This window comes from Neodiprion virginianus, chromosome 4 (assembly GCF_021901495.1).
Source record: "Neodiprion virginianus isolate iyNeoVirg1 chromosome 4, iyNeoVirg1.1, whole genome shotgun sequence".
Taxonomy (NCBI): domain Eukaryota; kingdom Metazoa; phylum Arthropoda; class Insecta; order Hymenoptera; family Diprionidae; genus Neodiprion; species Neodiprion virginianus.
In genome coordinates this window covers 3,856,445-3,880,810 of record NC_060880.1, presented here as the reverse complement: position 1 = coordinate 3,880,810, position 24,366 = coordinate 3,856,445, and the positions used below count along the sequence as shown (strand labels likewise).

Below are 24,366 nucleotides of genomic sequence, written 5' to 3'. Positions count from 1 at the left end.
AAAAATGGATATTCCTTCGCCCGAAGATTATACCCAATTGCCGATGAAAATTTCGTAGCTTCACAGTATTGTCGACGATGCAAAACGGTTTTCATTTACTTTACCGATACCGTGAAAAGTTTTGTAATTTTGAGCGTTACGTTTGTCTCCGGTATGCTTATTTATTTATCCTCCTTCTTCCTTCTCTTTTCGATTACGCGAGATTTCCGGATTGACGTTAACTTTCATATTCAGGCTCTCGGTGCGGATCGTTCGTAAAAATGTAAGAACGAAAATATTATAATAATAACAACAACAGAGAGAGAGAGAGAGGAGCGAGGAAGAGGATGATCCCTCCCCCATTCTCGCAGGGTCTAATCAGTCATTGCCCGCGCCCCGAATCGCCTCCCTTACTATCTTCCCGTCGAAGAAGTTAGAACGCAACGAAGCAATCCGCGTCGGTCGGATCTCGGTGCGAAAGTGACGCCTCGTAAGTTTCGTGCCTGCGAACAGAGTCCGAGGGATATACGTATACGCACAGTCGTGTGTGATATCTGCACGTAAAGGTGCATACGTGTACCGCACGTATATAAAAGAAGTTCGTTCGAGGCGGCGAGGGAAGATTCAAAAATGTGCATGCGCGTTGAGTGCATTTGCAGCGGTTCTTACGGGTCCCTATCCGTACGTACATGCAGATACCTGTACACTATGACAGATCTATCAGATGCGAGAGACCGCGTGAAGATAACGGGTTCCGCGCAAGCGTTCCGAAGTTGGAGGAGGCTCTGCGTTTCTGTATCAGAGAGTAGCATTAGAACGGCAAGTAGTAATGCCGGGGTGTGTGTGTGTATATAATACCGAAAGTGTCCGGCGGCGAGGTTGCGGGAGCCGAACAGGTCCACCATCCCTTCGGACGCGGGGCGAAAACTGCCTTTTCGAGGAATAAATGCGCGGCAAAGGGGAAGGGAGGGGTTGGAGGATATAAGACGATCGGGGGCGGGAAGGAATATGGAAAAGGAAAAAATGACGCTCACGTGCTCGAACGGCAAAAATGGCCGAGTCTCTCTCTCTCTCTCTCTCTCTCTCTCCCTCATCCACCCACCCGCGCATCGGGATGGACTAAATTTTCCAACGGGTTCGCCGCGCGCACATCGACTCGCACTCACACCAGCGTAGGGATCGACGACTAGCAACGGGCGGACGTTGGCCCCCGTACCACCCCTCGAGCAACTCCACTTCCACCCCTCCACCCTCGTTTGCCGTCGCTGGGAAAGAGGGAGAGAGAGAGCCGTGCCATGCCGCACACAAATCCATACGCCACCCCGATCTCTCCCTCTTTCTCACACACACGCGCACACATGCACTCCCGGGAAACTTGACAGCTCCGCTCAGACGCTCGTGGGGAGCGGGAGAGAGATGGAGAGAGAGGGAGAGGGAGAGCTTCGCTCCGCGTTCCCCGCTGCCTCCCTTCTACGGAGCTTCGAACCCCGCTGCCGTCATCCCTACCCCTCGCAGCACCTCGGCACCGAGTATTAGCCAGCAGTGGTGGTGGTGGGCATCACCGATCCAGGGACGACGGCACCGCGGCACCGTCGCCGTCATCGTTCCTACACCTTGCGCGAAAATTACTATTTCTTTGATACGTGTACGCCAATGCCTACGTACACGCGTACATCGTCTAACGTATACGGGTACGCAGAATTGTTTTTCGCTTACAATTAGTTTGTCTTGTTTTATCAGGCAAAATTTTACCAGCTTCTCATTCTCTTTCCAACTTCGGCCCAATCATTTTTCTATACAGAGGTACATATGTAATATGTCTAGATATTCGTTCCGTTGACACCTCGCCGTCGGCGACGGAAGGAAGGTTCGGACCTACCGCAGGTGACTGAATCCGAGTCTCGGTTGTCTCGTCTCCTCGCCCTTCTCACCCTCGCTCTCTCTCTCTCTCTCTCTCTCCCTCTTCTTCTTTTTCTCTTCTATCCGTTCCGATCGTTTCGAATCTGCGATCTTTTCATCACCTATTTTCCATCCTGCTTCCTTCTCTCGCCTTCGCTCGCAAGCCCGCAGGAGGGGGCGGCGGGGGGTGTTGGAAAGGTGGGTCGCCTCGCCGCTGGTTTTGCACTCCCGCACCTATATACCTGAGTTCCCAATTTAGCCGCCCGTTCCCTCCGCGTCGCCGCCTCCGCTCGGTTCGACGTCAGAGTCTGCAGTGTGGAGAGAGGGAGGGAGGGAGAGAGAAAGAGAGAGATAGACGGAGAAGGAGAAGGAGAAGATGCGAAGTAGACGGAGAGGAATTGAGGGAATCGAACGAAGGAGGAAAACGAATGAACGAGACGAGGAAGAGAGGGGGACTCGAGAGACGAGGAGGAACGTCGGAGTGATTACCGTCCCTCCTTCTCTCCCTCTCCCTCTCCCTCTCTCTCTTGCTGTCGGACAGGCCTCGAGAGTTCATCTGGAAATATTTCACTCGAGGAATATCGCACACGCTGGTCTCTCCCTCTCTCTCTCTCTCTCAGCATCAGCAGCAGCAGCTCTGCCATGCCGCCTCACGGTGGATCGTGGAATGTCCCTAGATAGCAGAGTATACACCATACCGGAGGTTGCAAGCTTCTCCTTTTTCCCAACGTGTAGCGATGGTGGCGGCGGTGGTGGTGGTGGTGGTAGTTCCGTTACAACCAGTGCCGGAACAGCACAGCACCAGCGCTCCAGCCTCGACGTCGAAATCTCCTACGTGAGAATGAAAATGAAAACGAGAAAGATCCGTGAGCAAAAGGAAAGATATCGGAAGAAAAAAAAGAAGAGGCGAAGAAGAAACATCGACGAAAAGTATTTCTCCCCGCATGGTTAGGGACTCGTTCGTATACTTCGATACGCTGCGAGTGTACGCAAGAAATACTGCGAGACGACTCGTCGAATGAGATTGCAACAGAGAATTACACGTGTAACTAGAATAATGTCAAAGGTTGTTAATTAGACAAGAAAGAAGGGAAGAAAACACAATAAATTCCACACAATGAAAGTAGGTTGATATACGTATAAACGATATCTCGGGGGCGTCGGGTATCGGCATGCATGTATGTACGTATATACGTATAATGCAGAAGGTGGACGAGGGGACGGAGACGGCATCTATCCGGCATCATCGAGCGTAGATCGCGAGGAGAACGGAAGAGAAGTATACCGCGGTAGAAGAAGGGCAAGAACGGACGAAGAAAGGCAGATAGATCCCTCTTTGCGATCCGGCAGCGGCAGCGGCGTCGCGAAGAGTCTTGCGGTGGGCGATGCGATGCGTGGTGGAAGGAAGAACGGGGGACTTCGGGCCTCTTTTTCTCGAATCCTTCTCTTTTCCCTTCAAAGCGTCCTTTGTTCACTCCTCCGCGACGTTGTCCCCCGGGATCCCCCCTCTCGTTGTCTTCTCCTCGGCCTCCTCCTCCTTTTTCTTCTCCGTATCCTTCTCCTCCTTCTCCTTCTCCTTCTCCTTCTCGGGTCAGTGACGTAACGAGAGTATTCGAGACCTCGGGCACTGCCCGTTCATTTCGTGACGTACCTACTACTGCTATACCAATAAACGATACCGATACCCATCTACTCTTGCCCGTATCGACGATGGTCGGAGGTACACGCGTTATATACGTCGCAGATATCTTTGCCCAGTGGGTCAATCTACCCCATCCAGCCAACCCCTCTCTCGCTCTCTCTCTCTCTCTCTCTCTCTCATTCGCTCTTTTTGCGACAGTGTAACGAAAAATCGATTTCAAAGGTTATACGCATGTATAAAAAATGTACATATGCATATAAATATATATATATATATATATATATATATATATGTGTGTGTGTTGTATATGTATGCAGAGAAAGGAAAATATACGGATTATTCATTGCGTGTTTGCCTATTACTTTTTTCTATTCTCGATTCACTTCGTACCGTCGCATCAATTTCCCATCGGCTATAGAACGGATTTGTTTCCTACACGACAATACGAATACAACGAGAATACAGAGAATGAAGGTAAGAGAGTTGAGAGCAAAATGTTTGTTTTTTAACCTGCAAAACGAAAAAAGTAATAATTGATAAAAAAAAAAAAAGAGAAAAAAAAAACTCTATCGAGTAATTAAAACGTCCATAATGCACGTTACAATTGTTACATGCGTACGTGTGTGCGTATACATATACGTACATGATACGTGTACGAAACGGAATGTGTAGAACAAAAAAACATGAATGAAAAAAAAATTAAATAATAAAAAAAATAAACAAATAAATAAAAAGGAAGGAAAAGGGGGGCAGGAGGGAGGGGGGGGGGTCGGGGGGGGGGGAGACGAAAAAGAAAACAAAACAACTCGCGGGGAAACCGAACTCGTGAGGACGACGCTACGGGGCGAAATCCCGCATCCCTTCAACCCTGACGCATCGCCGTCTCTGTTTCTCCCTCTCGCTCTCTCACCTCTCTCTCCCTCTCTCACCCTCGATTTTCTCCGCGCCACCCGCCCTTCTCGTCCCGCTGAGAACGGAGCGGGAGTTTCCAACCCCCTCGTCCTCCGGGTTGCCCCCCCCCCCCTCACCCCCCTCACGGCTGACGGGGATGCTGGATGCGGGCAGCGTCTCCCCTTTGCCGGGTCGGATTGGTTCGTCCGGGGACGAATGGGGAAGCTCGATTTCTGCCCTCCCCCCCCCCCTCCCCCTCGCCCCCGTCGCCGCCCCCACCACCCTCTGGTCCCCGCCGCCATCACCCCCGCACACGTGGCTGACGTATGTCCATATCGCGTAGCGCGCGCGGCGAAAAACGTCAGGAAACTTTTAGCCGAAGGTCCGACGTACACACACCGCGGACTCGGGCCTCCGTGAAAGCACCCCCGAACATCCCGAAAGCCTCTAAGCGACTGCAACGCGGCAACGACGATCAACCACGTGGGCTCGGCCGGCTCCGCTAGGCGTCCCGACGCCTCTCTCTCTCTCTCTCTTTGAATCGCTTTCTCTCACACACACACTATTTCACTTGTCGTCCCTTCGTCCCTGCGACGTCGCGGTTACTCGCCGTTCCATCCTCCTCTTTTATGCATCTTTTGCCGCTGTCAGACAAGCTGCAACCAATGCCTATATAGATAGATAGATAAATAGATACGCATACAGACGGACGGATAGATTCATAGATAGATGGATGAATGGATGGACGAATGGATGGATAGTTTTATTACATAGGCTCTACACTGTTAAAAATTTCTTTACGGTACTTCCGACGCACATTATTGAAAGTTTTATCCGGAAACGGAAGAGTGAATTCACCATACGTTCACTGTTGATTCGATTTACAAATACAACAAATTTACCACACAGTTTGCTGAATTCAAATAGCGCTTTTTCGCGTTGTTTTTATACATTTTAGTAAAATCAAGAAAATTTTTAATGTAAATATTTAAAACAAATACACAGTAATTTACGTCGCTGAACCGAATTTGTAAATTTTCAGCCTGATTTCGGAAATTCACAACTCTTTTGTACCGTGTACGATCATTTTTAACAGTGTAGGATCAAGGCCCCCCCCCCCCCCCTCCTCGCAAGATAGAAGAGTAGAGAATATGAGTTAAACTTAGAAACTAGAGAAAAATAGAAGTAGATCAGGTTGACCATATCGTAATATAATCGTATGTATGTGTTTGAATGAAGGCGAGATCTGTCCCCGAAACGTCAAACACATCGTCGCATAGTTGTTCGATCTTACCGTACGAATGACACAAGCATCTACCGATTATGCGATTGTGAGATACAATATCTGTGTACAAAAATGCATACCGAGATTTGTCTACCGCTTGTGCGTTATAAGAGCGAAAAAACCCCCGAGCAGCCGTCGGAATGTATGAAAAGATTTGTCAACTCCCCGTGAGAGAGAGAGAGAGAGAGAGAGAGAAAAAACTAGATGTAATTTCACTGTCTAGTTCCGGTTTCACGAGGTTTTGTTTTAGGCTGAAAACAAACTTTTCGACGAGTACGTGAGAAGAAAAAAAAGTTTTAAAAAATCGACCTAATTTATAATTGTATGTACGTACATACCGATGGCCTATCTGCAGTAGCAGCGGACAGTTCGATCCGGACAAATCATTCCGACGTCTCTCGTCAGTCCCGTTTGTACATCAAGAGACTTCGTATCTACTTATAATTGTGCGAATCAACGGATAATTTCAATGCAATTTTATCCCGCGACGATATTTTTTTTTTTTTTTTTTGCGTAAAGATTTTTTTCTAATTTTAACACAACCGAATCCACGCTGCACGCATTATTACGTGTGTTATGATTATTAGTTAGAATAAAATTGTGAAAATGGAGATCGATTTCAGAGTTCCCGAATACCATTGATGATAAAAACTAGAAAATAATATGAATCCGCGATCGGCCGATCGCAAAGCGGATTTACTGGCGAACGGTATCGCGAGGCGTTTCTATGCGCGGTTCTGAATTTCGGGCGCGCCAACGCCAGTCGTCCTTGGTCTCAGCTCACGACTGTTGGTTGGCGTAGGTATACCTACAACGTATCCTTGAGTTGCGAAGGCCGCCGATGAGGATTGCAAGACCCTGAAGCCCGGCAATACGCGCGAACGGGAACCGAACGGAGAACGCGAGAGACACTTCGGCGCGGTATGAAAAAGAAGATAGAAACGGCGGGGGAAAGTGATGAAAAAAAAAACGATCACAGGACACGGAACAAGGCAAGTATTCACAACAAAAAATGGCTCTTCGAGTGAAAATGTATCGATAAAAAAGAAAAAGAAAAAGAAAATGAAGAAGAAGAAGAAGGTTAAAAAAAAAATTACACACAGGACTTGCGAAGAAGCCCGGCTCTTGGATCCCAAGCACCTCAACGAGCGGCAAACTCTCGATTCCTCGGTATCAGCGTGCAAAGTGTGTCGCTGGTGGTGACGAGCGTTAAAATGAGTCACAAGTCAGCGTAGTCAGTCTCTTCGACTCGATGCAATCGGTACCCGGTAGCAGTCAGTAAGTAAGTGTGCCACAAGTCCTGCTCGCCGGCTCGACGAGGCGGACGATTTAAATGTCGTCCTATACGCGCCAATGAGAAAGCGGCTCAAAGCACTATACGCGCCTATTTGTCCACACATTGTACATTATACACACGTACGGTTGTTTCTTTCTTTCTTTCTTTCTTATTCTCTTAAAGGAGCTTTTAAATCCGGGGTCATCCTCGTCTTAGCCACCACCACCGCCATCATCGTCATCATCGTGCTCTGCTCCCCCCCGGAAGTGGAACGCGAAGGATGATCGGCAGGACCGTCGGAGGAAGCTGAGATATACGTGTACAGGACCTACCTACTCTCCTCTCACGGACTGCACAGTAGCCCCGGTTGGGCTGCGGCCGGTACCGCTATAAACAAACCGCCAACGGAAACGCGACCATCAATGAAAGTTAACGGTTCGCGTGCCGCCGCGTTCCGTATTATACATATACACATGTATTTTTTATACACGCGTGCCTGTGTACGTACAAGCTCGGCGGGCACTCTCCTCCACCCAACTTTTGTACCGTATTTCACCCATATATGTATACATATATATATACATGTACATGTATACACTTATATATGTATATACACATACACCCACCGACCGTGATATTGTATCGCCTAGGTATTATCGTTCTGTGTAACCTGTCGCTTTGGAAGTGTGTATGTGTAACGTATACGTACAGTGTATTCCGTTTCTCTCTCTCTCTCTCTCTCTCTCTTTCCCTCTTTCCCTCTCCCTCCCGCCCTCGATATCGCTTGTTTTCACCGCTACAACCTTGGCCCTCATCCCTGCGCATCGCCGCTATAAACTGAGAGGATCGTCCCAGTTTATACACGTGATCTCTCCCCCGCGATTATTCCATCGGGAATACATACCGCGGTAGGTAGGTAGGTGGGTGGGTACGTATACTCGGATCCCTCGCCTTTATCTTGTAAGAGACGGTGAACCGCCGTTGTTGTTGCTGCTCCGTCGAGTCGACGAGGAATAACAGCGACAAAATAAAAGGAGGTACGGAACCGAAGAATTGAAAAAAAAAAAAATAAAAAATCAGAAAAACATTTCTTAATGTCGCAAGTTTCTCGAGTGTTTTTTAGTTGCGTTGAGAATTGTACATTAAGGCGTCAAAGATACGCTGTAATTCATTGATTTTTCACTTGCGGCACTTCAATTATTATTTCTTTTCTGACATTATATATCGAACCCAAAGATCACGATCCGTAATACAACGATTTATCAACCGGGTTCATCTTTTTCTTCTAAATAAAAATTTCATATTGAATTATAATTATTTTATGAGATTGAATTAATAATGAAAAAGTCGTTAGATACGATGCTCAAACATCGACAGGGGACTTAATATTAAAAGTGTGGGTTTTCTTTCCGCGTAACGTGAAACGCTGATCTTTTGACAGAATTTTTCTCTTAAACTAAACAAACTTTTTCGGGAGTGTCGTGGTCGAAAATCGCAAATTATTCATTTCCGAAACACTCTAATAAACACGTACAAGCTGATTCGCGGAAAAAAATTATTTTTTTCTTACTACTGACCTCCTGAACGTTGGTGTTTGATAGAAAAAAGATCCTCCCAAAATATGAGCTTTCTAAAGTCTAACAGGTAGCTCTTGAAAATTTTTATTTGCCGTTCATCTAACGTGAAAAGATTTTACTTTCCGTTAAAAGTTGAAATACTCGTAAACTGTTGAATATTTTTCAAAATCGTGCATTGATCCTTAAAGCTGATTCTTCAAGATTTTCAAACTTCTGTAACAAACCGTATTTGTCATCGTTACAAAACATATCACAGTCATCTGAAAACTACCGATTTTTACAGACAAAAAAAATTCGTTAGTCTTTTAATGATAATAACTGTGCTTTGTTATAGACATTTGGAAAGCTTGAAGAATCACAGCTTCAAGGATCTATGCATGAATTTGAAAAATATTAAACAATTTACGCTAAAGTGAAGTTTTGCCATGTTAATTAAGCGGAAAATCAAAATCAAACGATCGACCTTTTATACTTCAGATAGAGAGCTCATCTTTTGGGAGGATCTTTCTTTCATGAAACTCTAATATTTCAGGGGGTAAGAGAGAAAAAAATTTACCTCCCTAATATATATTCGTCCGTACGTTAAAAAGGTGAATTAGGTGCATAGATTCGCCCGGAAATGCGTTATTTCTCTTTTTGGAGTTGCAATGGAAATAATTAAATAATAATAATAGTAAAAATAAACGCAGGTGAAGGAATGCATAAGAGCGAATCGTGGCTACATGAGGCTGTACAAGAAGGCGAGAGAGAACCTTTTATCACAATGTGTGTAATCACGCATACAACTACATACATGGGTTATACGATTAGATAATACAAATCGGAACGAGTGCGTAATGTTATACGTTATACATATATACGCGGGAACTCGTCGTCGTCGACTCTTATCTTCTCTACGTGTATGAAAAAACGAATTGAAATTTTAAAAAAATGTCAAAGAAAAAAATTCACTTAATTTCGGATCGGATTTGGCAAAAGTTTACCGATCGAGAGTAAAAAAAAAGAATCGCGTTTTCGATGAGTGCGGAACGAAAATTTCCCAACGTCTTATTTATGTTTGTTTGTTTTTTTTTTTGTTGCCAATCTATTTTGACTATAATCGGCAGTGTATATTATTAAAATTATTATATCAATTAAATTTGAACATCCAATCACGGAGCGTACGGTAAAATAATCCACGCACGAGCGATAATGGAAGTAAAAATTTTTATAAAAAAAAAAAAAATTTAAACGCGTGTCCGCATGGTGGACGGAAAATTATATCGTACTCATATATCGTAACACGTACGTCTCGGCTATTAAACGGCAAGATGTAATTTCATTGTCTATTAACACGACAAACCCCCTTAATCGATTCATAATAACCTGACGGCAATATTACCGAACAGTCGATTGCGATTTTTTTGTCAATTTTCCTCAACCTGGTCTAGATTATCGTACATGCGTAGACATTGTTATAACACAAGCCTAGGAGGGAGATACGTCGTCGACTCTGAACGATACGTTTGCGACGAGCAGCGCGATGCCTCGCAGCGGACGATTATTAAAAATAGAGTACACCGCGTCTAGCTTAGGTTAGTTTACGCTAGATTAGATTCCGTTGAGAAGGGAGGTTACGCCCGAATCTAATTTCCAACAAACCTAACAACCATGAACACTGACAACGGTCGTCACAATAATACGAAGAACCGAGCGATAGGAGAAGAAGAAGAAGAAGAAGAAGAAGAAGAAGAAGAAGAAGAAGAAGAAGCAGAAGAAGAAGTAGGAAACAAAAAAAAAAAAAAAACAAAAGAAAGAAGAAAAAAATATGCGGGCGAATGATCCTCCCAGCGTCTGTGTGTGGGTGAAAGACTCGGTGCTGAAAGCATCGGCGACGCTGTGTAGTAAGTATAGCGATGATGAGAGCCTGTGGCACGGGTACGCATCACAGTCGTCGTCGTTCGGGCCTCTCGGTGTCCCGACTCTGGCGGCTGGCCGGCGCGGCGATCCCGAGGCATAGAGAGAAGCGGTCTGTGCCGTGCGGTGCCGACTGGAAGTTGGAATGCGGCCGAGCCGGGCATGGCAGCCTTGAGAGCGCCGCGTTGCTGGCCGCAGTAGTGCGACTCAACCTCACCCGTGACTCTACACAACCAAGACGATGTCTCGACACGCGCTCGCGAGCAGCGATCTCTCGACACACGGGGCCGATGCCTATAGGCACACTCAGCGAGCTGTGGTAGCTGGGCTGGGTTTTAGCCGCGGACCGAAAGAGATAGGCAACGAACGGAGAGGTACAGCATTCTAGTGATACGGCTACGCCGCTCGGTCAGACGGAGGAAAACTAACATTTGAACCGGGCTCGAGGCGAAAGCTTTGTCACGTGTCCACGTTCGTTCGCCGCTTTTGTGCCGGACGCACTGCTCTTTTACTCCTAAGAACTCTACCGATATCGAACTGCCTTGCCGACCGAGCTGAACAATCGCTAGACGAACTCCGTACGATTTATAAACACTCGATTCGGAACGACGGAATTTTAAATCTTGGACCATTCGGAAACGGTCGAGATAAATTTTTACGCGAGGAATGAAGAAGTGATGTTCCGTAAGCTGGATTCGCTGGATTGGCATGTTACCACCGAAAAGCTTTTCACGCGGCTTACGTACGCGAACGAACAGCTATAAAGCTCGGTGCTTGTACGTTCAATGAGTGCATGCGATATACGTGTAACGTCGCGGTCGAGGCGGTGCTCTCCGCAACAAGTAGTCTGCGGGTCGACGTGAGAAAGTCAAGTACCTACGTACGTACGTACTTACCTAGTATATAATATACCGTATACACAATAAGTACCTACACGCGAGTATCGATTGTAAGAACCTTGTGTCACGCGGCGCGGCAAAACCTTGCGAGGAACGTGTCGTAAGCGATACGAGGGATCCGGATCCTCCTTACTCGAATTCCGGTGGAAACAAAGACGCGTGGCCGTGACGTCATTCGTCACAAGCGAACCGCGGGCCGTTTCCCCGGCGGCGCGGGAATTCAAACTCGAAAAACGTTGTCGACGTTGCATTCTGTCCAAGTTTCCACGAACACTGTTCATTTCCATTGCACGTCGTTTCACTGTTCTTACTTTCTTTCGACGAGTATTATCAAACGCGCATACATACCTACTTAAGCATCATCTCGATGGTCGACCGAGTACGTAAAAATTGTAAGTGCACCGCTTAAAGCCTCGCTGAGGACTGGGTCGCGTTTTACGATTACAGGAGGAGAAGGAGGAGGAGGAGGAAGAGGAGGAGGAGGAGGTAATAATCTGTCCAGGAAGTCTCGAGATTTATAACACCGAGGCGTGTACACCCCGTCGCGAGAGGCTAATCTCTCGCCGAAAACACCGACCAATTGCGCAATATCATCTCTCTCAGAGTCGCCTGTGTTGCCGCGGCGTTTGTACCTGACCTGCCCTAATCTTTCCGTCATCGTTGTCCCTCTTTTGCGCTCTCTGTGTGGCATACGTCCAACCATGCTTTGCAGGCCCCTCCTACTACTGCCTCCTTATCACGTTCTATTCTCTCTTCCTCATCCGCTTCAAATTTTTAACGCCTCTACGCCTCTACGTGCAGGTGCCGCGTACGCGAAGGAGCTTTCATTCACGCTCGATTATTCTCAAACCCCTTTTTCTTACCAATTACACGTGATTTTATATCTAATTACGATGGAGCTGTCCAAAGAAACGAGGATAGACAATTCAAGTTCGGATGACACCAGGCCGACTCTTGCGGTATCAAATTTTTACCAAGCCTTGTCTGACCGAATTAAATCTATTATTGTAATCACGTCGTGAATTGAGGGAATTTTTTTGATACGGAAATATGAATTGATTGTAAACTGCAAATACAACAAGATCCACGTATTATAAGGTAATATTGAAGCAAAGTAAATATTCCGTAAAGTAAAATCGATTAAATATTTCGTCGGCATTCGGTAGTGAATTAAATTCATTCGACAAACCGTTGAATTTTCCAAATCTCCAAGTGGCTATCGAATATTCATCCTTACACGTGTAAGTGAAGAGCCAAAATTTCTTTCGTTGAAATAAAATTCAAGTTTAAAGCGCAGGGTCGTGTCGTTGCATAATATGTAGAGGCAAGTTGAAGAAATTTCTTTCTCATTCTCAGTGCATATATTCACAGATATAAATTCATCATCGATTAGAGAGAGAGAGAGTATAATAATCAGAGTGCCGCTCATTAAATACGTTCACGTCACTTAAATATGCATGTGTTATTAGCTGAAAAGTTTACTGTTGAATTGATCGAGTTCTGACCTCTCGCTGATAGGAAAGCCAAAAATATGCAATGTGAAGAGATTGCAAGTCTCTCTCTGAGGAGGTTTCGCGTATACATGCAGCGCGAGTTATTATTTCTCAATTCGATATCAATCATACACAGTGGCTCGCTTTCAACGGCGCGCACGCGTGTTGTTGTTATTCAGCGCGGGAATTTTGAATTTTCGATAGAACCAATTCACCGATACCGCATATATCAGGTGTTTTTGTTCGAAGGCGGTGCATTTCCGGATGAGTGAAACTGTGCAACGAGGAGAAAACGGAAAGAAACTCTTGGAATTTTCGTCAAATTATAACATAGCTGGATGCTTGTTATCGTTATATGTATGATGTATAGATATACGCACACGCGGAAATCGGTGCAGAGTCCTCTGAGCTCTCGTGCCGCACAGCTCGCGGAATAGATAAGAGATATAAGAGAACTTGAAGGCAATTTATCGCTGATAAAGATGCTCTTATCGTTGTCGACGCTGCTGGCTGAGTATGATAAGAATACGTCAGTTATACATAAAAAGAGGGCTTGCAGATGAAGAGAAGGAGCGCGTGACGTCTCCTTTTCGCATTAATTTATAGCATCAAATTCAAAATTCTCAACGCCCGATGTTCGATTACGTGTAAATATTTACATTGATTACCGCGATTTTTATTCGATCATACTTCCAACTCGGATTACCCCTGTGACACGCAATCAAGTCCTCATAATTGACTATAATCCCGGTACTCCTGCATTTCTCAGATCATTATCAAAATACAAAATACCTTCTACAGCCCGATCGATAGAATTAATTGAATTTGTTTTCTCTTTAACAGAATCGGCAGGTTGTAGTTTGAATTATTATTGTGATATTTATTAAGTTTTTACATCCATACTTTACGGACTTACACATATGTTAGTTTATTTTTTCTTAATTAACGGTAAACTGCGCCTAAGAATCCCGAATTTGGCTCTTCTCGTCTTTCATACGAAAGATCAATCGTCGCGGAGAAGTTTGGATAACAGTTTTCTGCTATCGAAACAGGAGTATCGCATCACTTTCATGTCCCTGATCCGTTTTCGGTACTGATTTTTATGAACAATAATTGGACCGCGATACGAAAAAAAGAAACTAATATAGATATACAAGTCCGTAAGGTGTACGCATAAAAATGAATAAAAAATATTACAACAGTTGGTAGCAGCATCTTTCAGGTTTTGCGACAGTTTTTTCATTTTTTTTCTCCAATATTTGTCACAAAGTTTTCGAGTGGTGCCTCAGAAAAAAAAAAACGATAACAAATGAACCACCCTACCGAACTGTCATTGAGCGTAGAATATACGTAGAGATGAAAAGTGAAAATTATTTCAATTTCACGTCCTTCGGGTAGGTATCCGCCGAATGCGTAACAGGCGCGTGTAACTCGATGACAATCGGCAAGTACGCGTATCGTAATTAAAATCATCAATAATCAAGGGGGGGAGGGCTTATCGATGGGCAGGGAGGTGACAAGAGCGTGGCGTGTTTACGTAAGCCGCAACTCTCGCAGAGCGCCGCGCGGACTGCAACAAATTACGAGACGACGATGTTGGCCGTTGCGTCATTCATCGAGCTGCTCTCTAGCCGACGCAGCTGGCCAGGCGCCGCGGCTTTCAAAAATTCGACGCTCCGCCGTTTTCGTAGCGCGGTGAATAAAAATCTTATAAAAATCCGGACCGGCGCCTCGCGCTCCAAAGCTTCGACTTACCTACAACTCGTAGGTGGGTATAACACCGCGTCCGAAGAACCGAGCAAATAACGAAGCCTCGAGATAGTAAAGACGGCAACTGCGCAGTCAGGAACGCCGAAGGTCGTCGTCGTTGCTGCTGCGACAAGCAGCGATACTCGCAATTGTTGGCTAAAAACATATACGTCTATGTATTGTACCGACACCGCGACGCCGAAGTCGTTACAGGTATACAGAAGAAGCGGGAAAATTTGAAAGATCTTTGTCGATGTCCGTACCGAAGAACAAATAACACGCTGTACAACGTATCGTTTTTCAATATATTCAATCGACATTTAATTTAACTCTTTGACCGCCTTTTTAGCATATTTGCTACAATGACGAAACGGCAATTTTTTTAAATATATCTTGAAATTATTCGAAAAGTAGTACGAATAATTTCATTTGACAAACTTTTTATTTAGACGTGAAAATTGAAAAATTCTGTTCTTAAATAGTGTAATTTTTGATTGGATTATTCTTTACTCTAGGGTTGCGGGTACCTCTGTATGCTACAACGTACGTTCGAGATTAGCAATTCGGAAAATTATCAACGATTTTTTTTATACCGAACGGAGCTGCGAGGCCGGTGCGGAATAACAATGGGGAAAAATATTAACGATATTTTGTTATTTTTTTTTCCCTCGAATCTTGCGCTCGCAGTTTCAAATTCTTGAAGAGAGAGAGAGAGGGAAAGAAAGAACGAAAGAAAGACAGAGATAGGATATTATATCGCAGCGCGGCTAAATCGGCAACAAGAGCGAGTCTACAGTTGAAGAAAACAAGATTGTGTCTGGCGTGGTCTGAGAGCCGGGCAATAAGCGCTGCGTCGAGTCAGCCGCTCGGTTCTAGCGACTAAAGTAAGCAAGCAAGTAAGTAACTAAGTAAGTAAGTAAGTAAGTAAGTAAGTAAAACCGAGTCAGCCTCAGCCATGGAAAAATGACGTAGTCGCACCGAGAGTCCGCGGTGAACGCTGCGGTATCTTTTAGCTGGTTGCGCGACTGCGATCGGTTCTCGTCCCCTCTTGTTCCCTCCCCCGTCGCTGTCTCACTCGCTACGTAAGTTTCACCAACGATGAGAGAAAGGTCCCTGCATAACCGACCGATCGACCGAAGTAAGGAACAAACGAATGATCGAAGCTCGCAAGCGGTCCGTACGCTCGGGTTCCGTTTACCGAAAGCCCGCAAAACCGATGAATATTTTCAAACCGTCCAGGTACAAAAACGTTTCCCGAGGAGTCTCGCGGTTCGCTACGACGTTGTTGAAAGAAACGCGAAGACGTTCGTAGAGAAGAAGAAGGTCGATCAGCTACGATATTACGTAACGCTACGAAACCACACGGTTTGTATCACCGAAAATAATACGAGTAAAGAATGAAAAAAAGGAGAGAGAAACGCACGAAATTAACTATTATTCGTTGGGGTAGGATGATGTCGAAAAAGGGAATAGAACAATAATAAAGTAATAACTACAAGAACACGGTTCCACGGTTTTTACCCGCGTATAACTTGCAACAAATTATGCGTAGGTATTTTCTTCTCCGGGTCGTTAAAGTAAGTTTTAATCCTAAAACGTGTATCGCGATTCTATCGCGTACAGTCCTTACGACCAGCCAGCGTTTATCTCTGCGATTTTCCGCAAGGTAGATATTTTAAGGACGGCCGGTTATCGGTGTAAATAATAAAAACGTACCCGATGAATTTTCTTAGATTGTCAACGGTGTGGGCAGAGAACGACGTCGCTGGTTATTAGGATACATAGCCAGGCAGGCAGGCAGGCAGGCAGGCCGGGTGTTGTGTCGTCGTAGTTGGTATGGCGGTAGGAGGAGGGAGAGAGCGTGCGCGCGCATCGTCCGTGAGAGAGGCTCGATTCTTGCGTTGCCTTCGGTGTATAGCCCTGCGTTCGTCGTGCAGGTGGGCCGAGAGATGGCGGAAACGGCCGAAGGTTCCTCCGGGGGAAAACCGAGTCTGAGCGAAGTGACGAGGAGCGGATTCGCCGCTGCGCCGCTAGCGTCGCGTCGCCTCGGCATCGAGAGACTGCTTGCTGTTGTCAGTATTCAGTAATGCTTTGCATGGCTGGCTCGCCAGTAGTCGTAGGGTCGGTGAGAGTTGTTTTTAAGTCGCTAAGAAGAAGTGATCACAGTGTGGTGTTGTTTGCCTACCGACGTCGCCGTCGTCGCCGTCGTTCTTCTTCTTCTACTACTACTAGTACTTCTCCTTCTTCTTCTCCTCCTCCCTGCTCGACTGCTAATAATTATAGTATTAATAATAATAACAACGATAACAAGAACAACAACAACAACAACAACAACAACAACACGACCACGACCATTATTGCCTATTGCCGTTGTTGTTACTACCATTATCGTCGTAGTTACTGTTGCTGTTACCGTCGGTTACCTCGTCGTCACCTTCCTAGCAATCCGATATCCTCCGCCACATTCTCCGCCTCGTCGTCCTCGTCGTTGTTATACCACCACCGCCGACGACGAGTGTGTTGCTGCTGACGTCGCCGAAATAACCGACCACCGTCGTTCAAACGAACAGCACACCGACGGAAAAGGAAAAAGAAGAAGAAGAAAACTTACTAGTTTAATAACAATAATAATAATAATAATAAAAAAAGAAATCAACAACAACAGCAAGAATACGCTGAACAAGAAACTATTCTCTTTTAGCTTCTATCGTTTGCTCCCGGTGTTGTTAACCTGTAAAAGGAACTGATGAAAATAAAACCCCGCGGTCAATCCTACTTCCCGCAACCCCAACCCTTGAATAAATCGACGCAATAATTCGTCTACGATACAAGTTATCTACGTCCATCCCACCCCCTTCCCCACCCCCCTTTGCCCCTCGAAACTACCCCCCCTGCCCCCCCGCTTGGTCGTACCCCGAAGTGAAAATTCGACGATATTACGTGAATGAATATATATACATATTTATACATGGTCAACGAACAGTCCAAGATGCTGTCAACAGTGCTAGCTAAATAATAATGTGGTGCGACGTTAACCAGGTGAGTTTCTTTCTTTTTGAGACTTTTTTTTTATCCCTAGTTTTCTCCTTTCTCAGTTTCTCTTCATTTTGAACAATTTGGGGTTCGGGTAGGGAGAAACAGAGAAAGAGAAAAAGAGTGGTGGTTTTTTTTTTTTCTTCTACCGCCGTGTCGACAGATACTTGCGTTATAATTACAATTCTGTAATCGGAAGTTGGATCGAATTCCATTTGCGGTCGTCCGATCTTTCTCCGTATGCATCCGATGTACGAGCATGTTACGCAGAATCAAGCGGATATGATATTGTAGGAGAGGGTGAGAAATTATTTTTGGTAAGTTTCTTGACCGATGAATGCAAAAACACCGGGAGTTAATGACGGTTATAATGATGATGACGAGGATGACGAGGATGACGACGACGATCGCTTGTGCGTGAAGAAATATTGATAGATAATAATTCTATGGATTTCCTCGTCCTCCTTGTCGATTATATCGTAAATTCCGCAACGAAATTTAATGAATTTCTATAATTTTGTAAAATTTCCGCGGCTCAAGCACAGCGAAAGAAACAATGGACTCTGCAATATTAGACTTTGACAATAGTCGATAAATTCGAGGAACCTAGTTGGGTGTACATCGTGACGTACACACAGCCTCGTTAATAACGTCGTTGCAAGAGAGTAAAGCCGAGATGCAATATCGCCCCAAGAAAATGACGATCATTGGGCCCCGGAGCGTAGAAACGAGTTTTCGAATATCGTTGAGAAACTTTGTACCAACGAATCAAACGAATCGACCAAAAGCGCGTTGTTCGAAAGACCGTCGTTGTAAGAAATTAACGCGGGTTCGACGACGAACTTGTTTTTTTTTTTTTTGGTTTCGTCTTGTTTCAACGTCGTTCGATCAGTTTGAAACTGGTAGTAAACGTGCGAAACGGCGGGAAAAATTTGAATCGCGGTTTTTTTCACACCGCGTATTTTTCTACACGCCTCTCGGCAAGACGTCAGATTTGACGCGTGGTAACCTCGTGTGCAGTTGTTTGAATTCGAGCAATCCCGCGTTTCCTTGGCGAGGCGAGGCGAGGCGAGGCGAGGCGAAGCGGTTGCGGGTCGTCGGGGGTGGCGGAGGGGCGGGAGGGGGGGGCGGCGGCGGACTTCTCTTCTTTACTCGGCCGCCCGTGGAGGAAACTTAACGCGCGCCGACGACTGCTAACTTCCAGCGAGCGGACTCGTAGCTGTCTGTGGTAGCTTACGATCGGTAAGCGAGAAAAGAGAAGGGAATAATAATATGCCGCGGAGTTGGTTACGACGACTAGCCATCGGGACGGCCGTCGCTATGGAAACGGGAACAACGATAAACAACGACAACAACAAGAATTCCTCATGATTTCGTTTTTACACTTTTCTGTTCCTCCCCCTCTCCCTCTATTTCTTTTCTTTCCTTTCCTTTTATTTAAAATTTATCTACAAATTTTGGTACGCTCGATACGAAGAAAGGAATGTTGTAACCTAGATGCAAAATAATTAGGCTTAAGGTACGATCGACAAGTTAGACACATTATATGTGTGCGAGACGGCTTGTTCTTTTTTTTTTTTTTTTTTCTGCTCTTAATTTATTTACAATTTATCTACAAACTTTCGTACCTACGATACGAACAATGGAACGTTGTTTAACCCAGGTGAAAAATAGTTAGGCTAAGGTCCGATCGATAAGTTAGACACATTATATGCGTATCAAACGTCCTCTCTGAATAACCAACCTTCCTGTGGCTGTTTGAAATTTGAAAGCCTATTTTTCGTCAATAAATATTCGTTGTAACGTCAACTCCTGTGGGATTTCATTCGGGCGAAACGGGCCAAGTAACCTTTTGAATATACCAAACGAAAAATTTGACCTTTATTTTTTCTTGTTGCCGTTTGTTTTATACTTAATTTTTACGATACGAATGATTTTCTCAGCAATCACCTAACGCACGGTTTCAATTTTGTTCTTGATTTGCTCTTTTGTTCTTCTCTCTCTCTCTCTCTCTCTCTCCTTTTCCGTTATCTTGGTCTCACGATTTTCCATGCTCAACACTACGTTTGATATAACGGGGGGAAGAAAAATAATTTCACGATAACCCCGTTATTTCTATCCTCCATATTGTTTTACCATAAACGTTTAGTTGCTAAAATTTTGCAATTAAAAAATCACCACATGCGGTGTATCATAAATAATATACGTTTGTCGCGAGTTTCGTTAATTCCCGCGCGTGTCCTTAAATGCGATATCCCGCAGTTTATAACAGAAATGTTGCGTTTAAATAATGCGTCGTATGATGGATTCACGCACACCGCCTTATAAGAAAGATGATAATACAACTTGGTAGAAGTTGAAGTACGCATTATTGTTTTCCCTTAACTCTCGAAGCATGCCAGCAAGTGTGTATGCGGCAAGCAAGTTCAGCGTCAACGTCAACGTCAACGTCAACGCATAACGTGTAACCGTCGTCTGCCAAGCGGACCTCTGCAAGTATGTTGAGATATACGTTGACACACACGCGCACACACACATGCATATATATGCGTACATGCGTAACGCGCAGCATTAATTTCGTCAAGTACGCATGGATGTCGTGTATGCGTTTATGTATGTGTTTACGTACGTATATAAGTTGTTCACCGAATGTGCAGCGAGACTTCTTCGTACCGACACTCGTTGTGCGTTACGTAATCGTTTAGGCACAGCGGTTCTCAGTCCTTGTGACAAATAGCGAATATCATACAGTCAAAACGACGACGACGACGATGATGATAGCGCGGCGTGAAAATACACCGAAAAAAAAAAAAATAATATACATATATACAACGAATATACAGTTGGTAAAAATCTGTTTCAAATTTCGTCATAAATATTGTATATTTATTTTACATGGTGAAAACAAGAAAAGCTGATTTCACTCAAAACTGTTGGAAAAGAGGCGACGCGTGAAGGTTTCTCGCTAAAAAAATAAAAAAAATAAAAAACGAAACTACCACGCGTGTCAACTGTATTTTTTACTACGAATATGTGTATATAGCAGATTTCAGTCTGCATACAATGGTTTTCATTGTTTCCAAGGTTTCCTATTGTTGCATTATACTAAAGTATATTTCGTCGAAAAACCTTACTCTACTCTTTTATTCTCTCCGTGCATGCTCAACGTGTCGTCGACTTTATACAGACACAAAATATGCCACATTGATAAATTTTGAAATGCAATCATTGATTCGCGTCTCATGTATACGTTTACGTAACGTACAAAATATAAAGGTAAAAAAGGTGTTGTTATACATACGGTTTATAATAAATATAAATGTGTATATATATATATCGAGAAAGTTTTTATTTTTTTCTTTCCCGTAATCTTTTTCTCTGTAATTCATTAAACGCAGAAACATCGTATTTGGCTGTTTGTTTTTTTGATATTTATTTTATTTCCACCCTCGCGACGTTGACCAAGATACCAAAAGTACGCTAAACACTCACCTCCGTTGTAACCCCCTCCTACTCCTCCTCCTTCGCCTTGTTCTCTCACCACTTCTGCAACAAGAGTAAAACAAACTATTATCACACAACGACCGGAGAATCGCTGGCTCCTCCTGCAGTGCACAGCAGCGTTAGTGAACTCAAAGGTCCCATTAACCAGAGTTATCGACACACGATCTGTCGGTAGATCTTCTTTGCCCCCTCTACCGAAATAACACCCCCTCCTCCTCCTCTTCCACCTTGTCCCGCTTTGCCCCCCCCCCCCCCCCCCCCCGACCCCGGAGTCTCTCGGCATTCCGTAGCGCTACCCTCCATTCATAAATTCGCCCGGCTTACCACGTTGTACGTTACTTTGCGCGTGTGTGTGTGTGTAATACCTATATAATATATGTAGACGTGCGTGCATACGTATATATATATATATATGTATACACATATGTACGTACATATGTCAAGTTTTGCCGTAAAACACGTGGTCTTGATTTACGCGCGAATAATAATGCGCGATGTGTGTCACGACGAACGACGACGACTACCTGCCACAACGATCACTGAATATGCATGTATATATGTATATATATATATATAAACACACATGTAACATAGCATGTACGAGGTTGTGTTGTATAGTATTTGGTGACTTGTGATTGCAATGCGTAATCGAGTTTTCGCATATTGTAATATGTTGTTTTTAAATACGCGTACAATGCCTCCGACTTGCATAACGCGTTGTAATATTGTAATAGCGAAGAATCGTACTGTCAATGCTTTTCCTTTGAATACCTTTTTTTTCTTTTTTTATATATATATATATATAATTTATTTGTGCGTCAGTTTTATTTTTTTAGAAAATTTACTCAAGTCTTTTTATTATTATTATTATTATTATCATCATCAAAGAAAACGAAAAGTGAACAAGGAAGAAGAAAATATGCAAGAACAGAAGTTTGATAATACGTGGAGATATAAAGCGTGACGTACTTTGTGTTGGCAGAGATCTTTTGTCGGCTGCCACCTGTGTTATACGTACATGCGTACGTAAATACGTACGCGCGCACACTTTGCGCAATAACTTTCATACTTGAATGAAACGACGGAAAAATAATCAATCAAAGAAATTTTAAAGATAAAAGAAGTTTATTTTTTATCAGGCCAAGTTCGGGTCGGGTTAGGTTAGGGTATTACCGTACAGATTCGGGCAAGTTCGGATAGGTTCGGGATTCTTGACACGGCAGCGGCGGCGGCGGCGATATCTTTATATAACATAGAACGATATGTATATATGTAATTGAAATAAATATATATATATAAGGAATTGAGGCACCACGTGCTGCGGCACCTTTGGCGACACGTGCCTCTGCAACCTATAGTACGCACGCCTGCTGCAGTTATAACCCAGTCTTGCTCGCTGTTGCACCGTGCACTTACCGCTACATCGAATCCAACAGCGAGCAGCTCTGTCGGTACGGACACTCACGCAAAACGAGACGCATGCTGAAAAGAGAGCCGCGACGAAGCAAAGACACACACAGAGAGAGAGAGAGAGAGAGAATACAGCAGAAGCAACAACTGACAATAATACAATATGTATATAGGTACATACGAGCAATTGATAGATGCTACTTTTTACACTTATACCTACTTGTTTACACATCTCTCCGAGGGTTTGTAATGTAAGTATATGTAATATAACGCGTATATATTTATATTGTGTATCGTTTATATTTGTTATATTTTTTTTTTTTTTTCTCTTGCATTTCAATTTGAAAATTATAGGTGTACGCGTGGTGTAAGAAATTTAGCCGAATTTGAGCTTCGAAGCGGGGCATTATCGTATTTTAACACGTTGTACGTGTTGCAGGAGTGAGGTGCCTTGGTCGATTTCGACGCTGACTTTTATATCTCGCAAAAAATATCGAAGTTCGCTTGTTAATAAGAAAACAAAAAAAAAACGCCCCGACACATTTCCACTCGACGACGAAGAAACTCTCTCTCTTTTTTTTTTTATGTTTATTTCCGCGACAATGAAAAAATGCATCGGAGTGTTTTTTCTTTTTTTTTGTCGAGAATCGCTGTACAGAATGAGGGCGTGAGGCACATTCTCACACACTTCGAAATCGACCAGGACACTTGCCTTAAAGTCTATTCAAACGATTCAAAATTTTTCGATATTTGCACGGAAGGCGCGCGTTTTACCCTACACCGCGTTCTCGTGTATGAAAAATATATATATATATTATAAAACAAAAAGAAAAACATAGAGAAAAAACAATGTATCGGAATAAAAATTTACAACATCTGCAAGCACACCTGTATCGCATACACTCGCTTATTATGCAATAATTACAAAATGTAGGTATGCAACGTGCATACATCGGGTCACAATCAGGTTGAATAACAGAATCGCACGCTGTGCTGGTTCATTCTTGTTACACTTGTCTGGCTACTCCTCCTCCTCCTCTTCTTTCTCTTTCTCTTCCTCTGCTATATATATATACATATATATATATATGTATATGTACACATGTTTATCTCTGTATCGGCTAGGTAGATATTCTCCCCTATCCCCCTCCCTCGTATCCCCTAGCTCCTCCCCCTCCTTCCCCTCCTTGTTTCTCCCTCTTGCGTCCGCGTCGGCCTCACTTTATGTTCCTCCTGCTGCTGCTGCTGTTGCACCAACGGGCCGATGCACTTTGTCGCTTCCAATGCAGTTCAGTCGGATTCGGCTCGGATACCGGCGAGGTTCAAACCTCCTCTCCCAACGAGGTGCAATTGCGAACGGTGCGACGCGACGCGGTATTGTTATTTTATTCACTGCCGTGTCAATGCTTAACGACGACGGCTCTGTCCAAACGCGATTCATGAGGCTTTCTTTTAGGATGAAAATGATTATTTAATTATTTAATTATTTTTTTGATTTTTGATTTTGATTATTTAATTATTCATTCATTCATTCATTCTCTCTCCTCTCCCCCTCTTTCTTTTACATGTAATTTGTTCTCTGCATAGTATTTATTGGCATGTAAAGTAAACAAATAGGTATAATCGACATCTGTGACGAATTGGATGGATTTTGCATTGTTTTTTTTTTTTTTTTTTTTTTTCTTTCTTTTATCGTTGTGGAAATTTTCACAGATTGCAGGACGAAAATGTCGTTGCTACACCTCTGAAATAAAATAATCACAGAATCGCAACGTCTCGGGTTGTTACGAAAGTATAACACAGGACAAATAAATATGCCTGCCACCTACGCGT

General features: G+C 44.0%; 1 protein-coding gene across 1 annotated transcript in view; it reads left to right on the top strand.

Annotated features, from left to right (window-relative positions):
* Positions 1-16,617: 16,617 nt before the first annotated feature.
* The window catches only part of LOC124301995 (WAS/WASL-interacting protein family member 1), a 33,179-nt gene continuing 25,430 nt past the window's right edge, over positions 16,618-24,366 (top strand). Inside the window, 1 exon segment of the mRNA XM_046757729.1 lies at positions 16,618-17,625. Within this exon segment, the coding sequence (XP_046613685.1) occupies positions 17,605-17,625 (21 nt within the window). The 5' untranslated portion in view covers positions 16,618-17,604.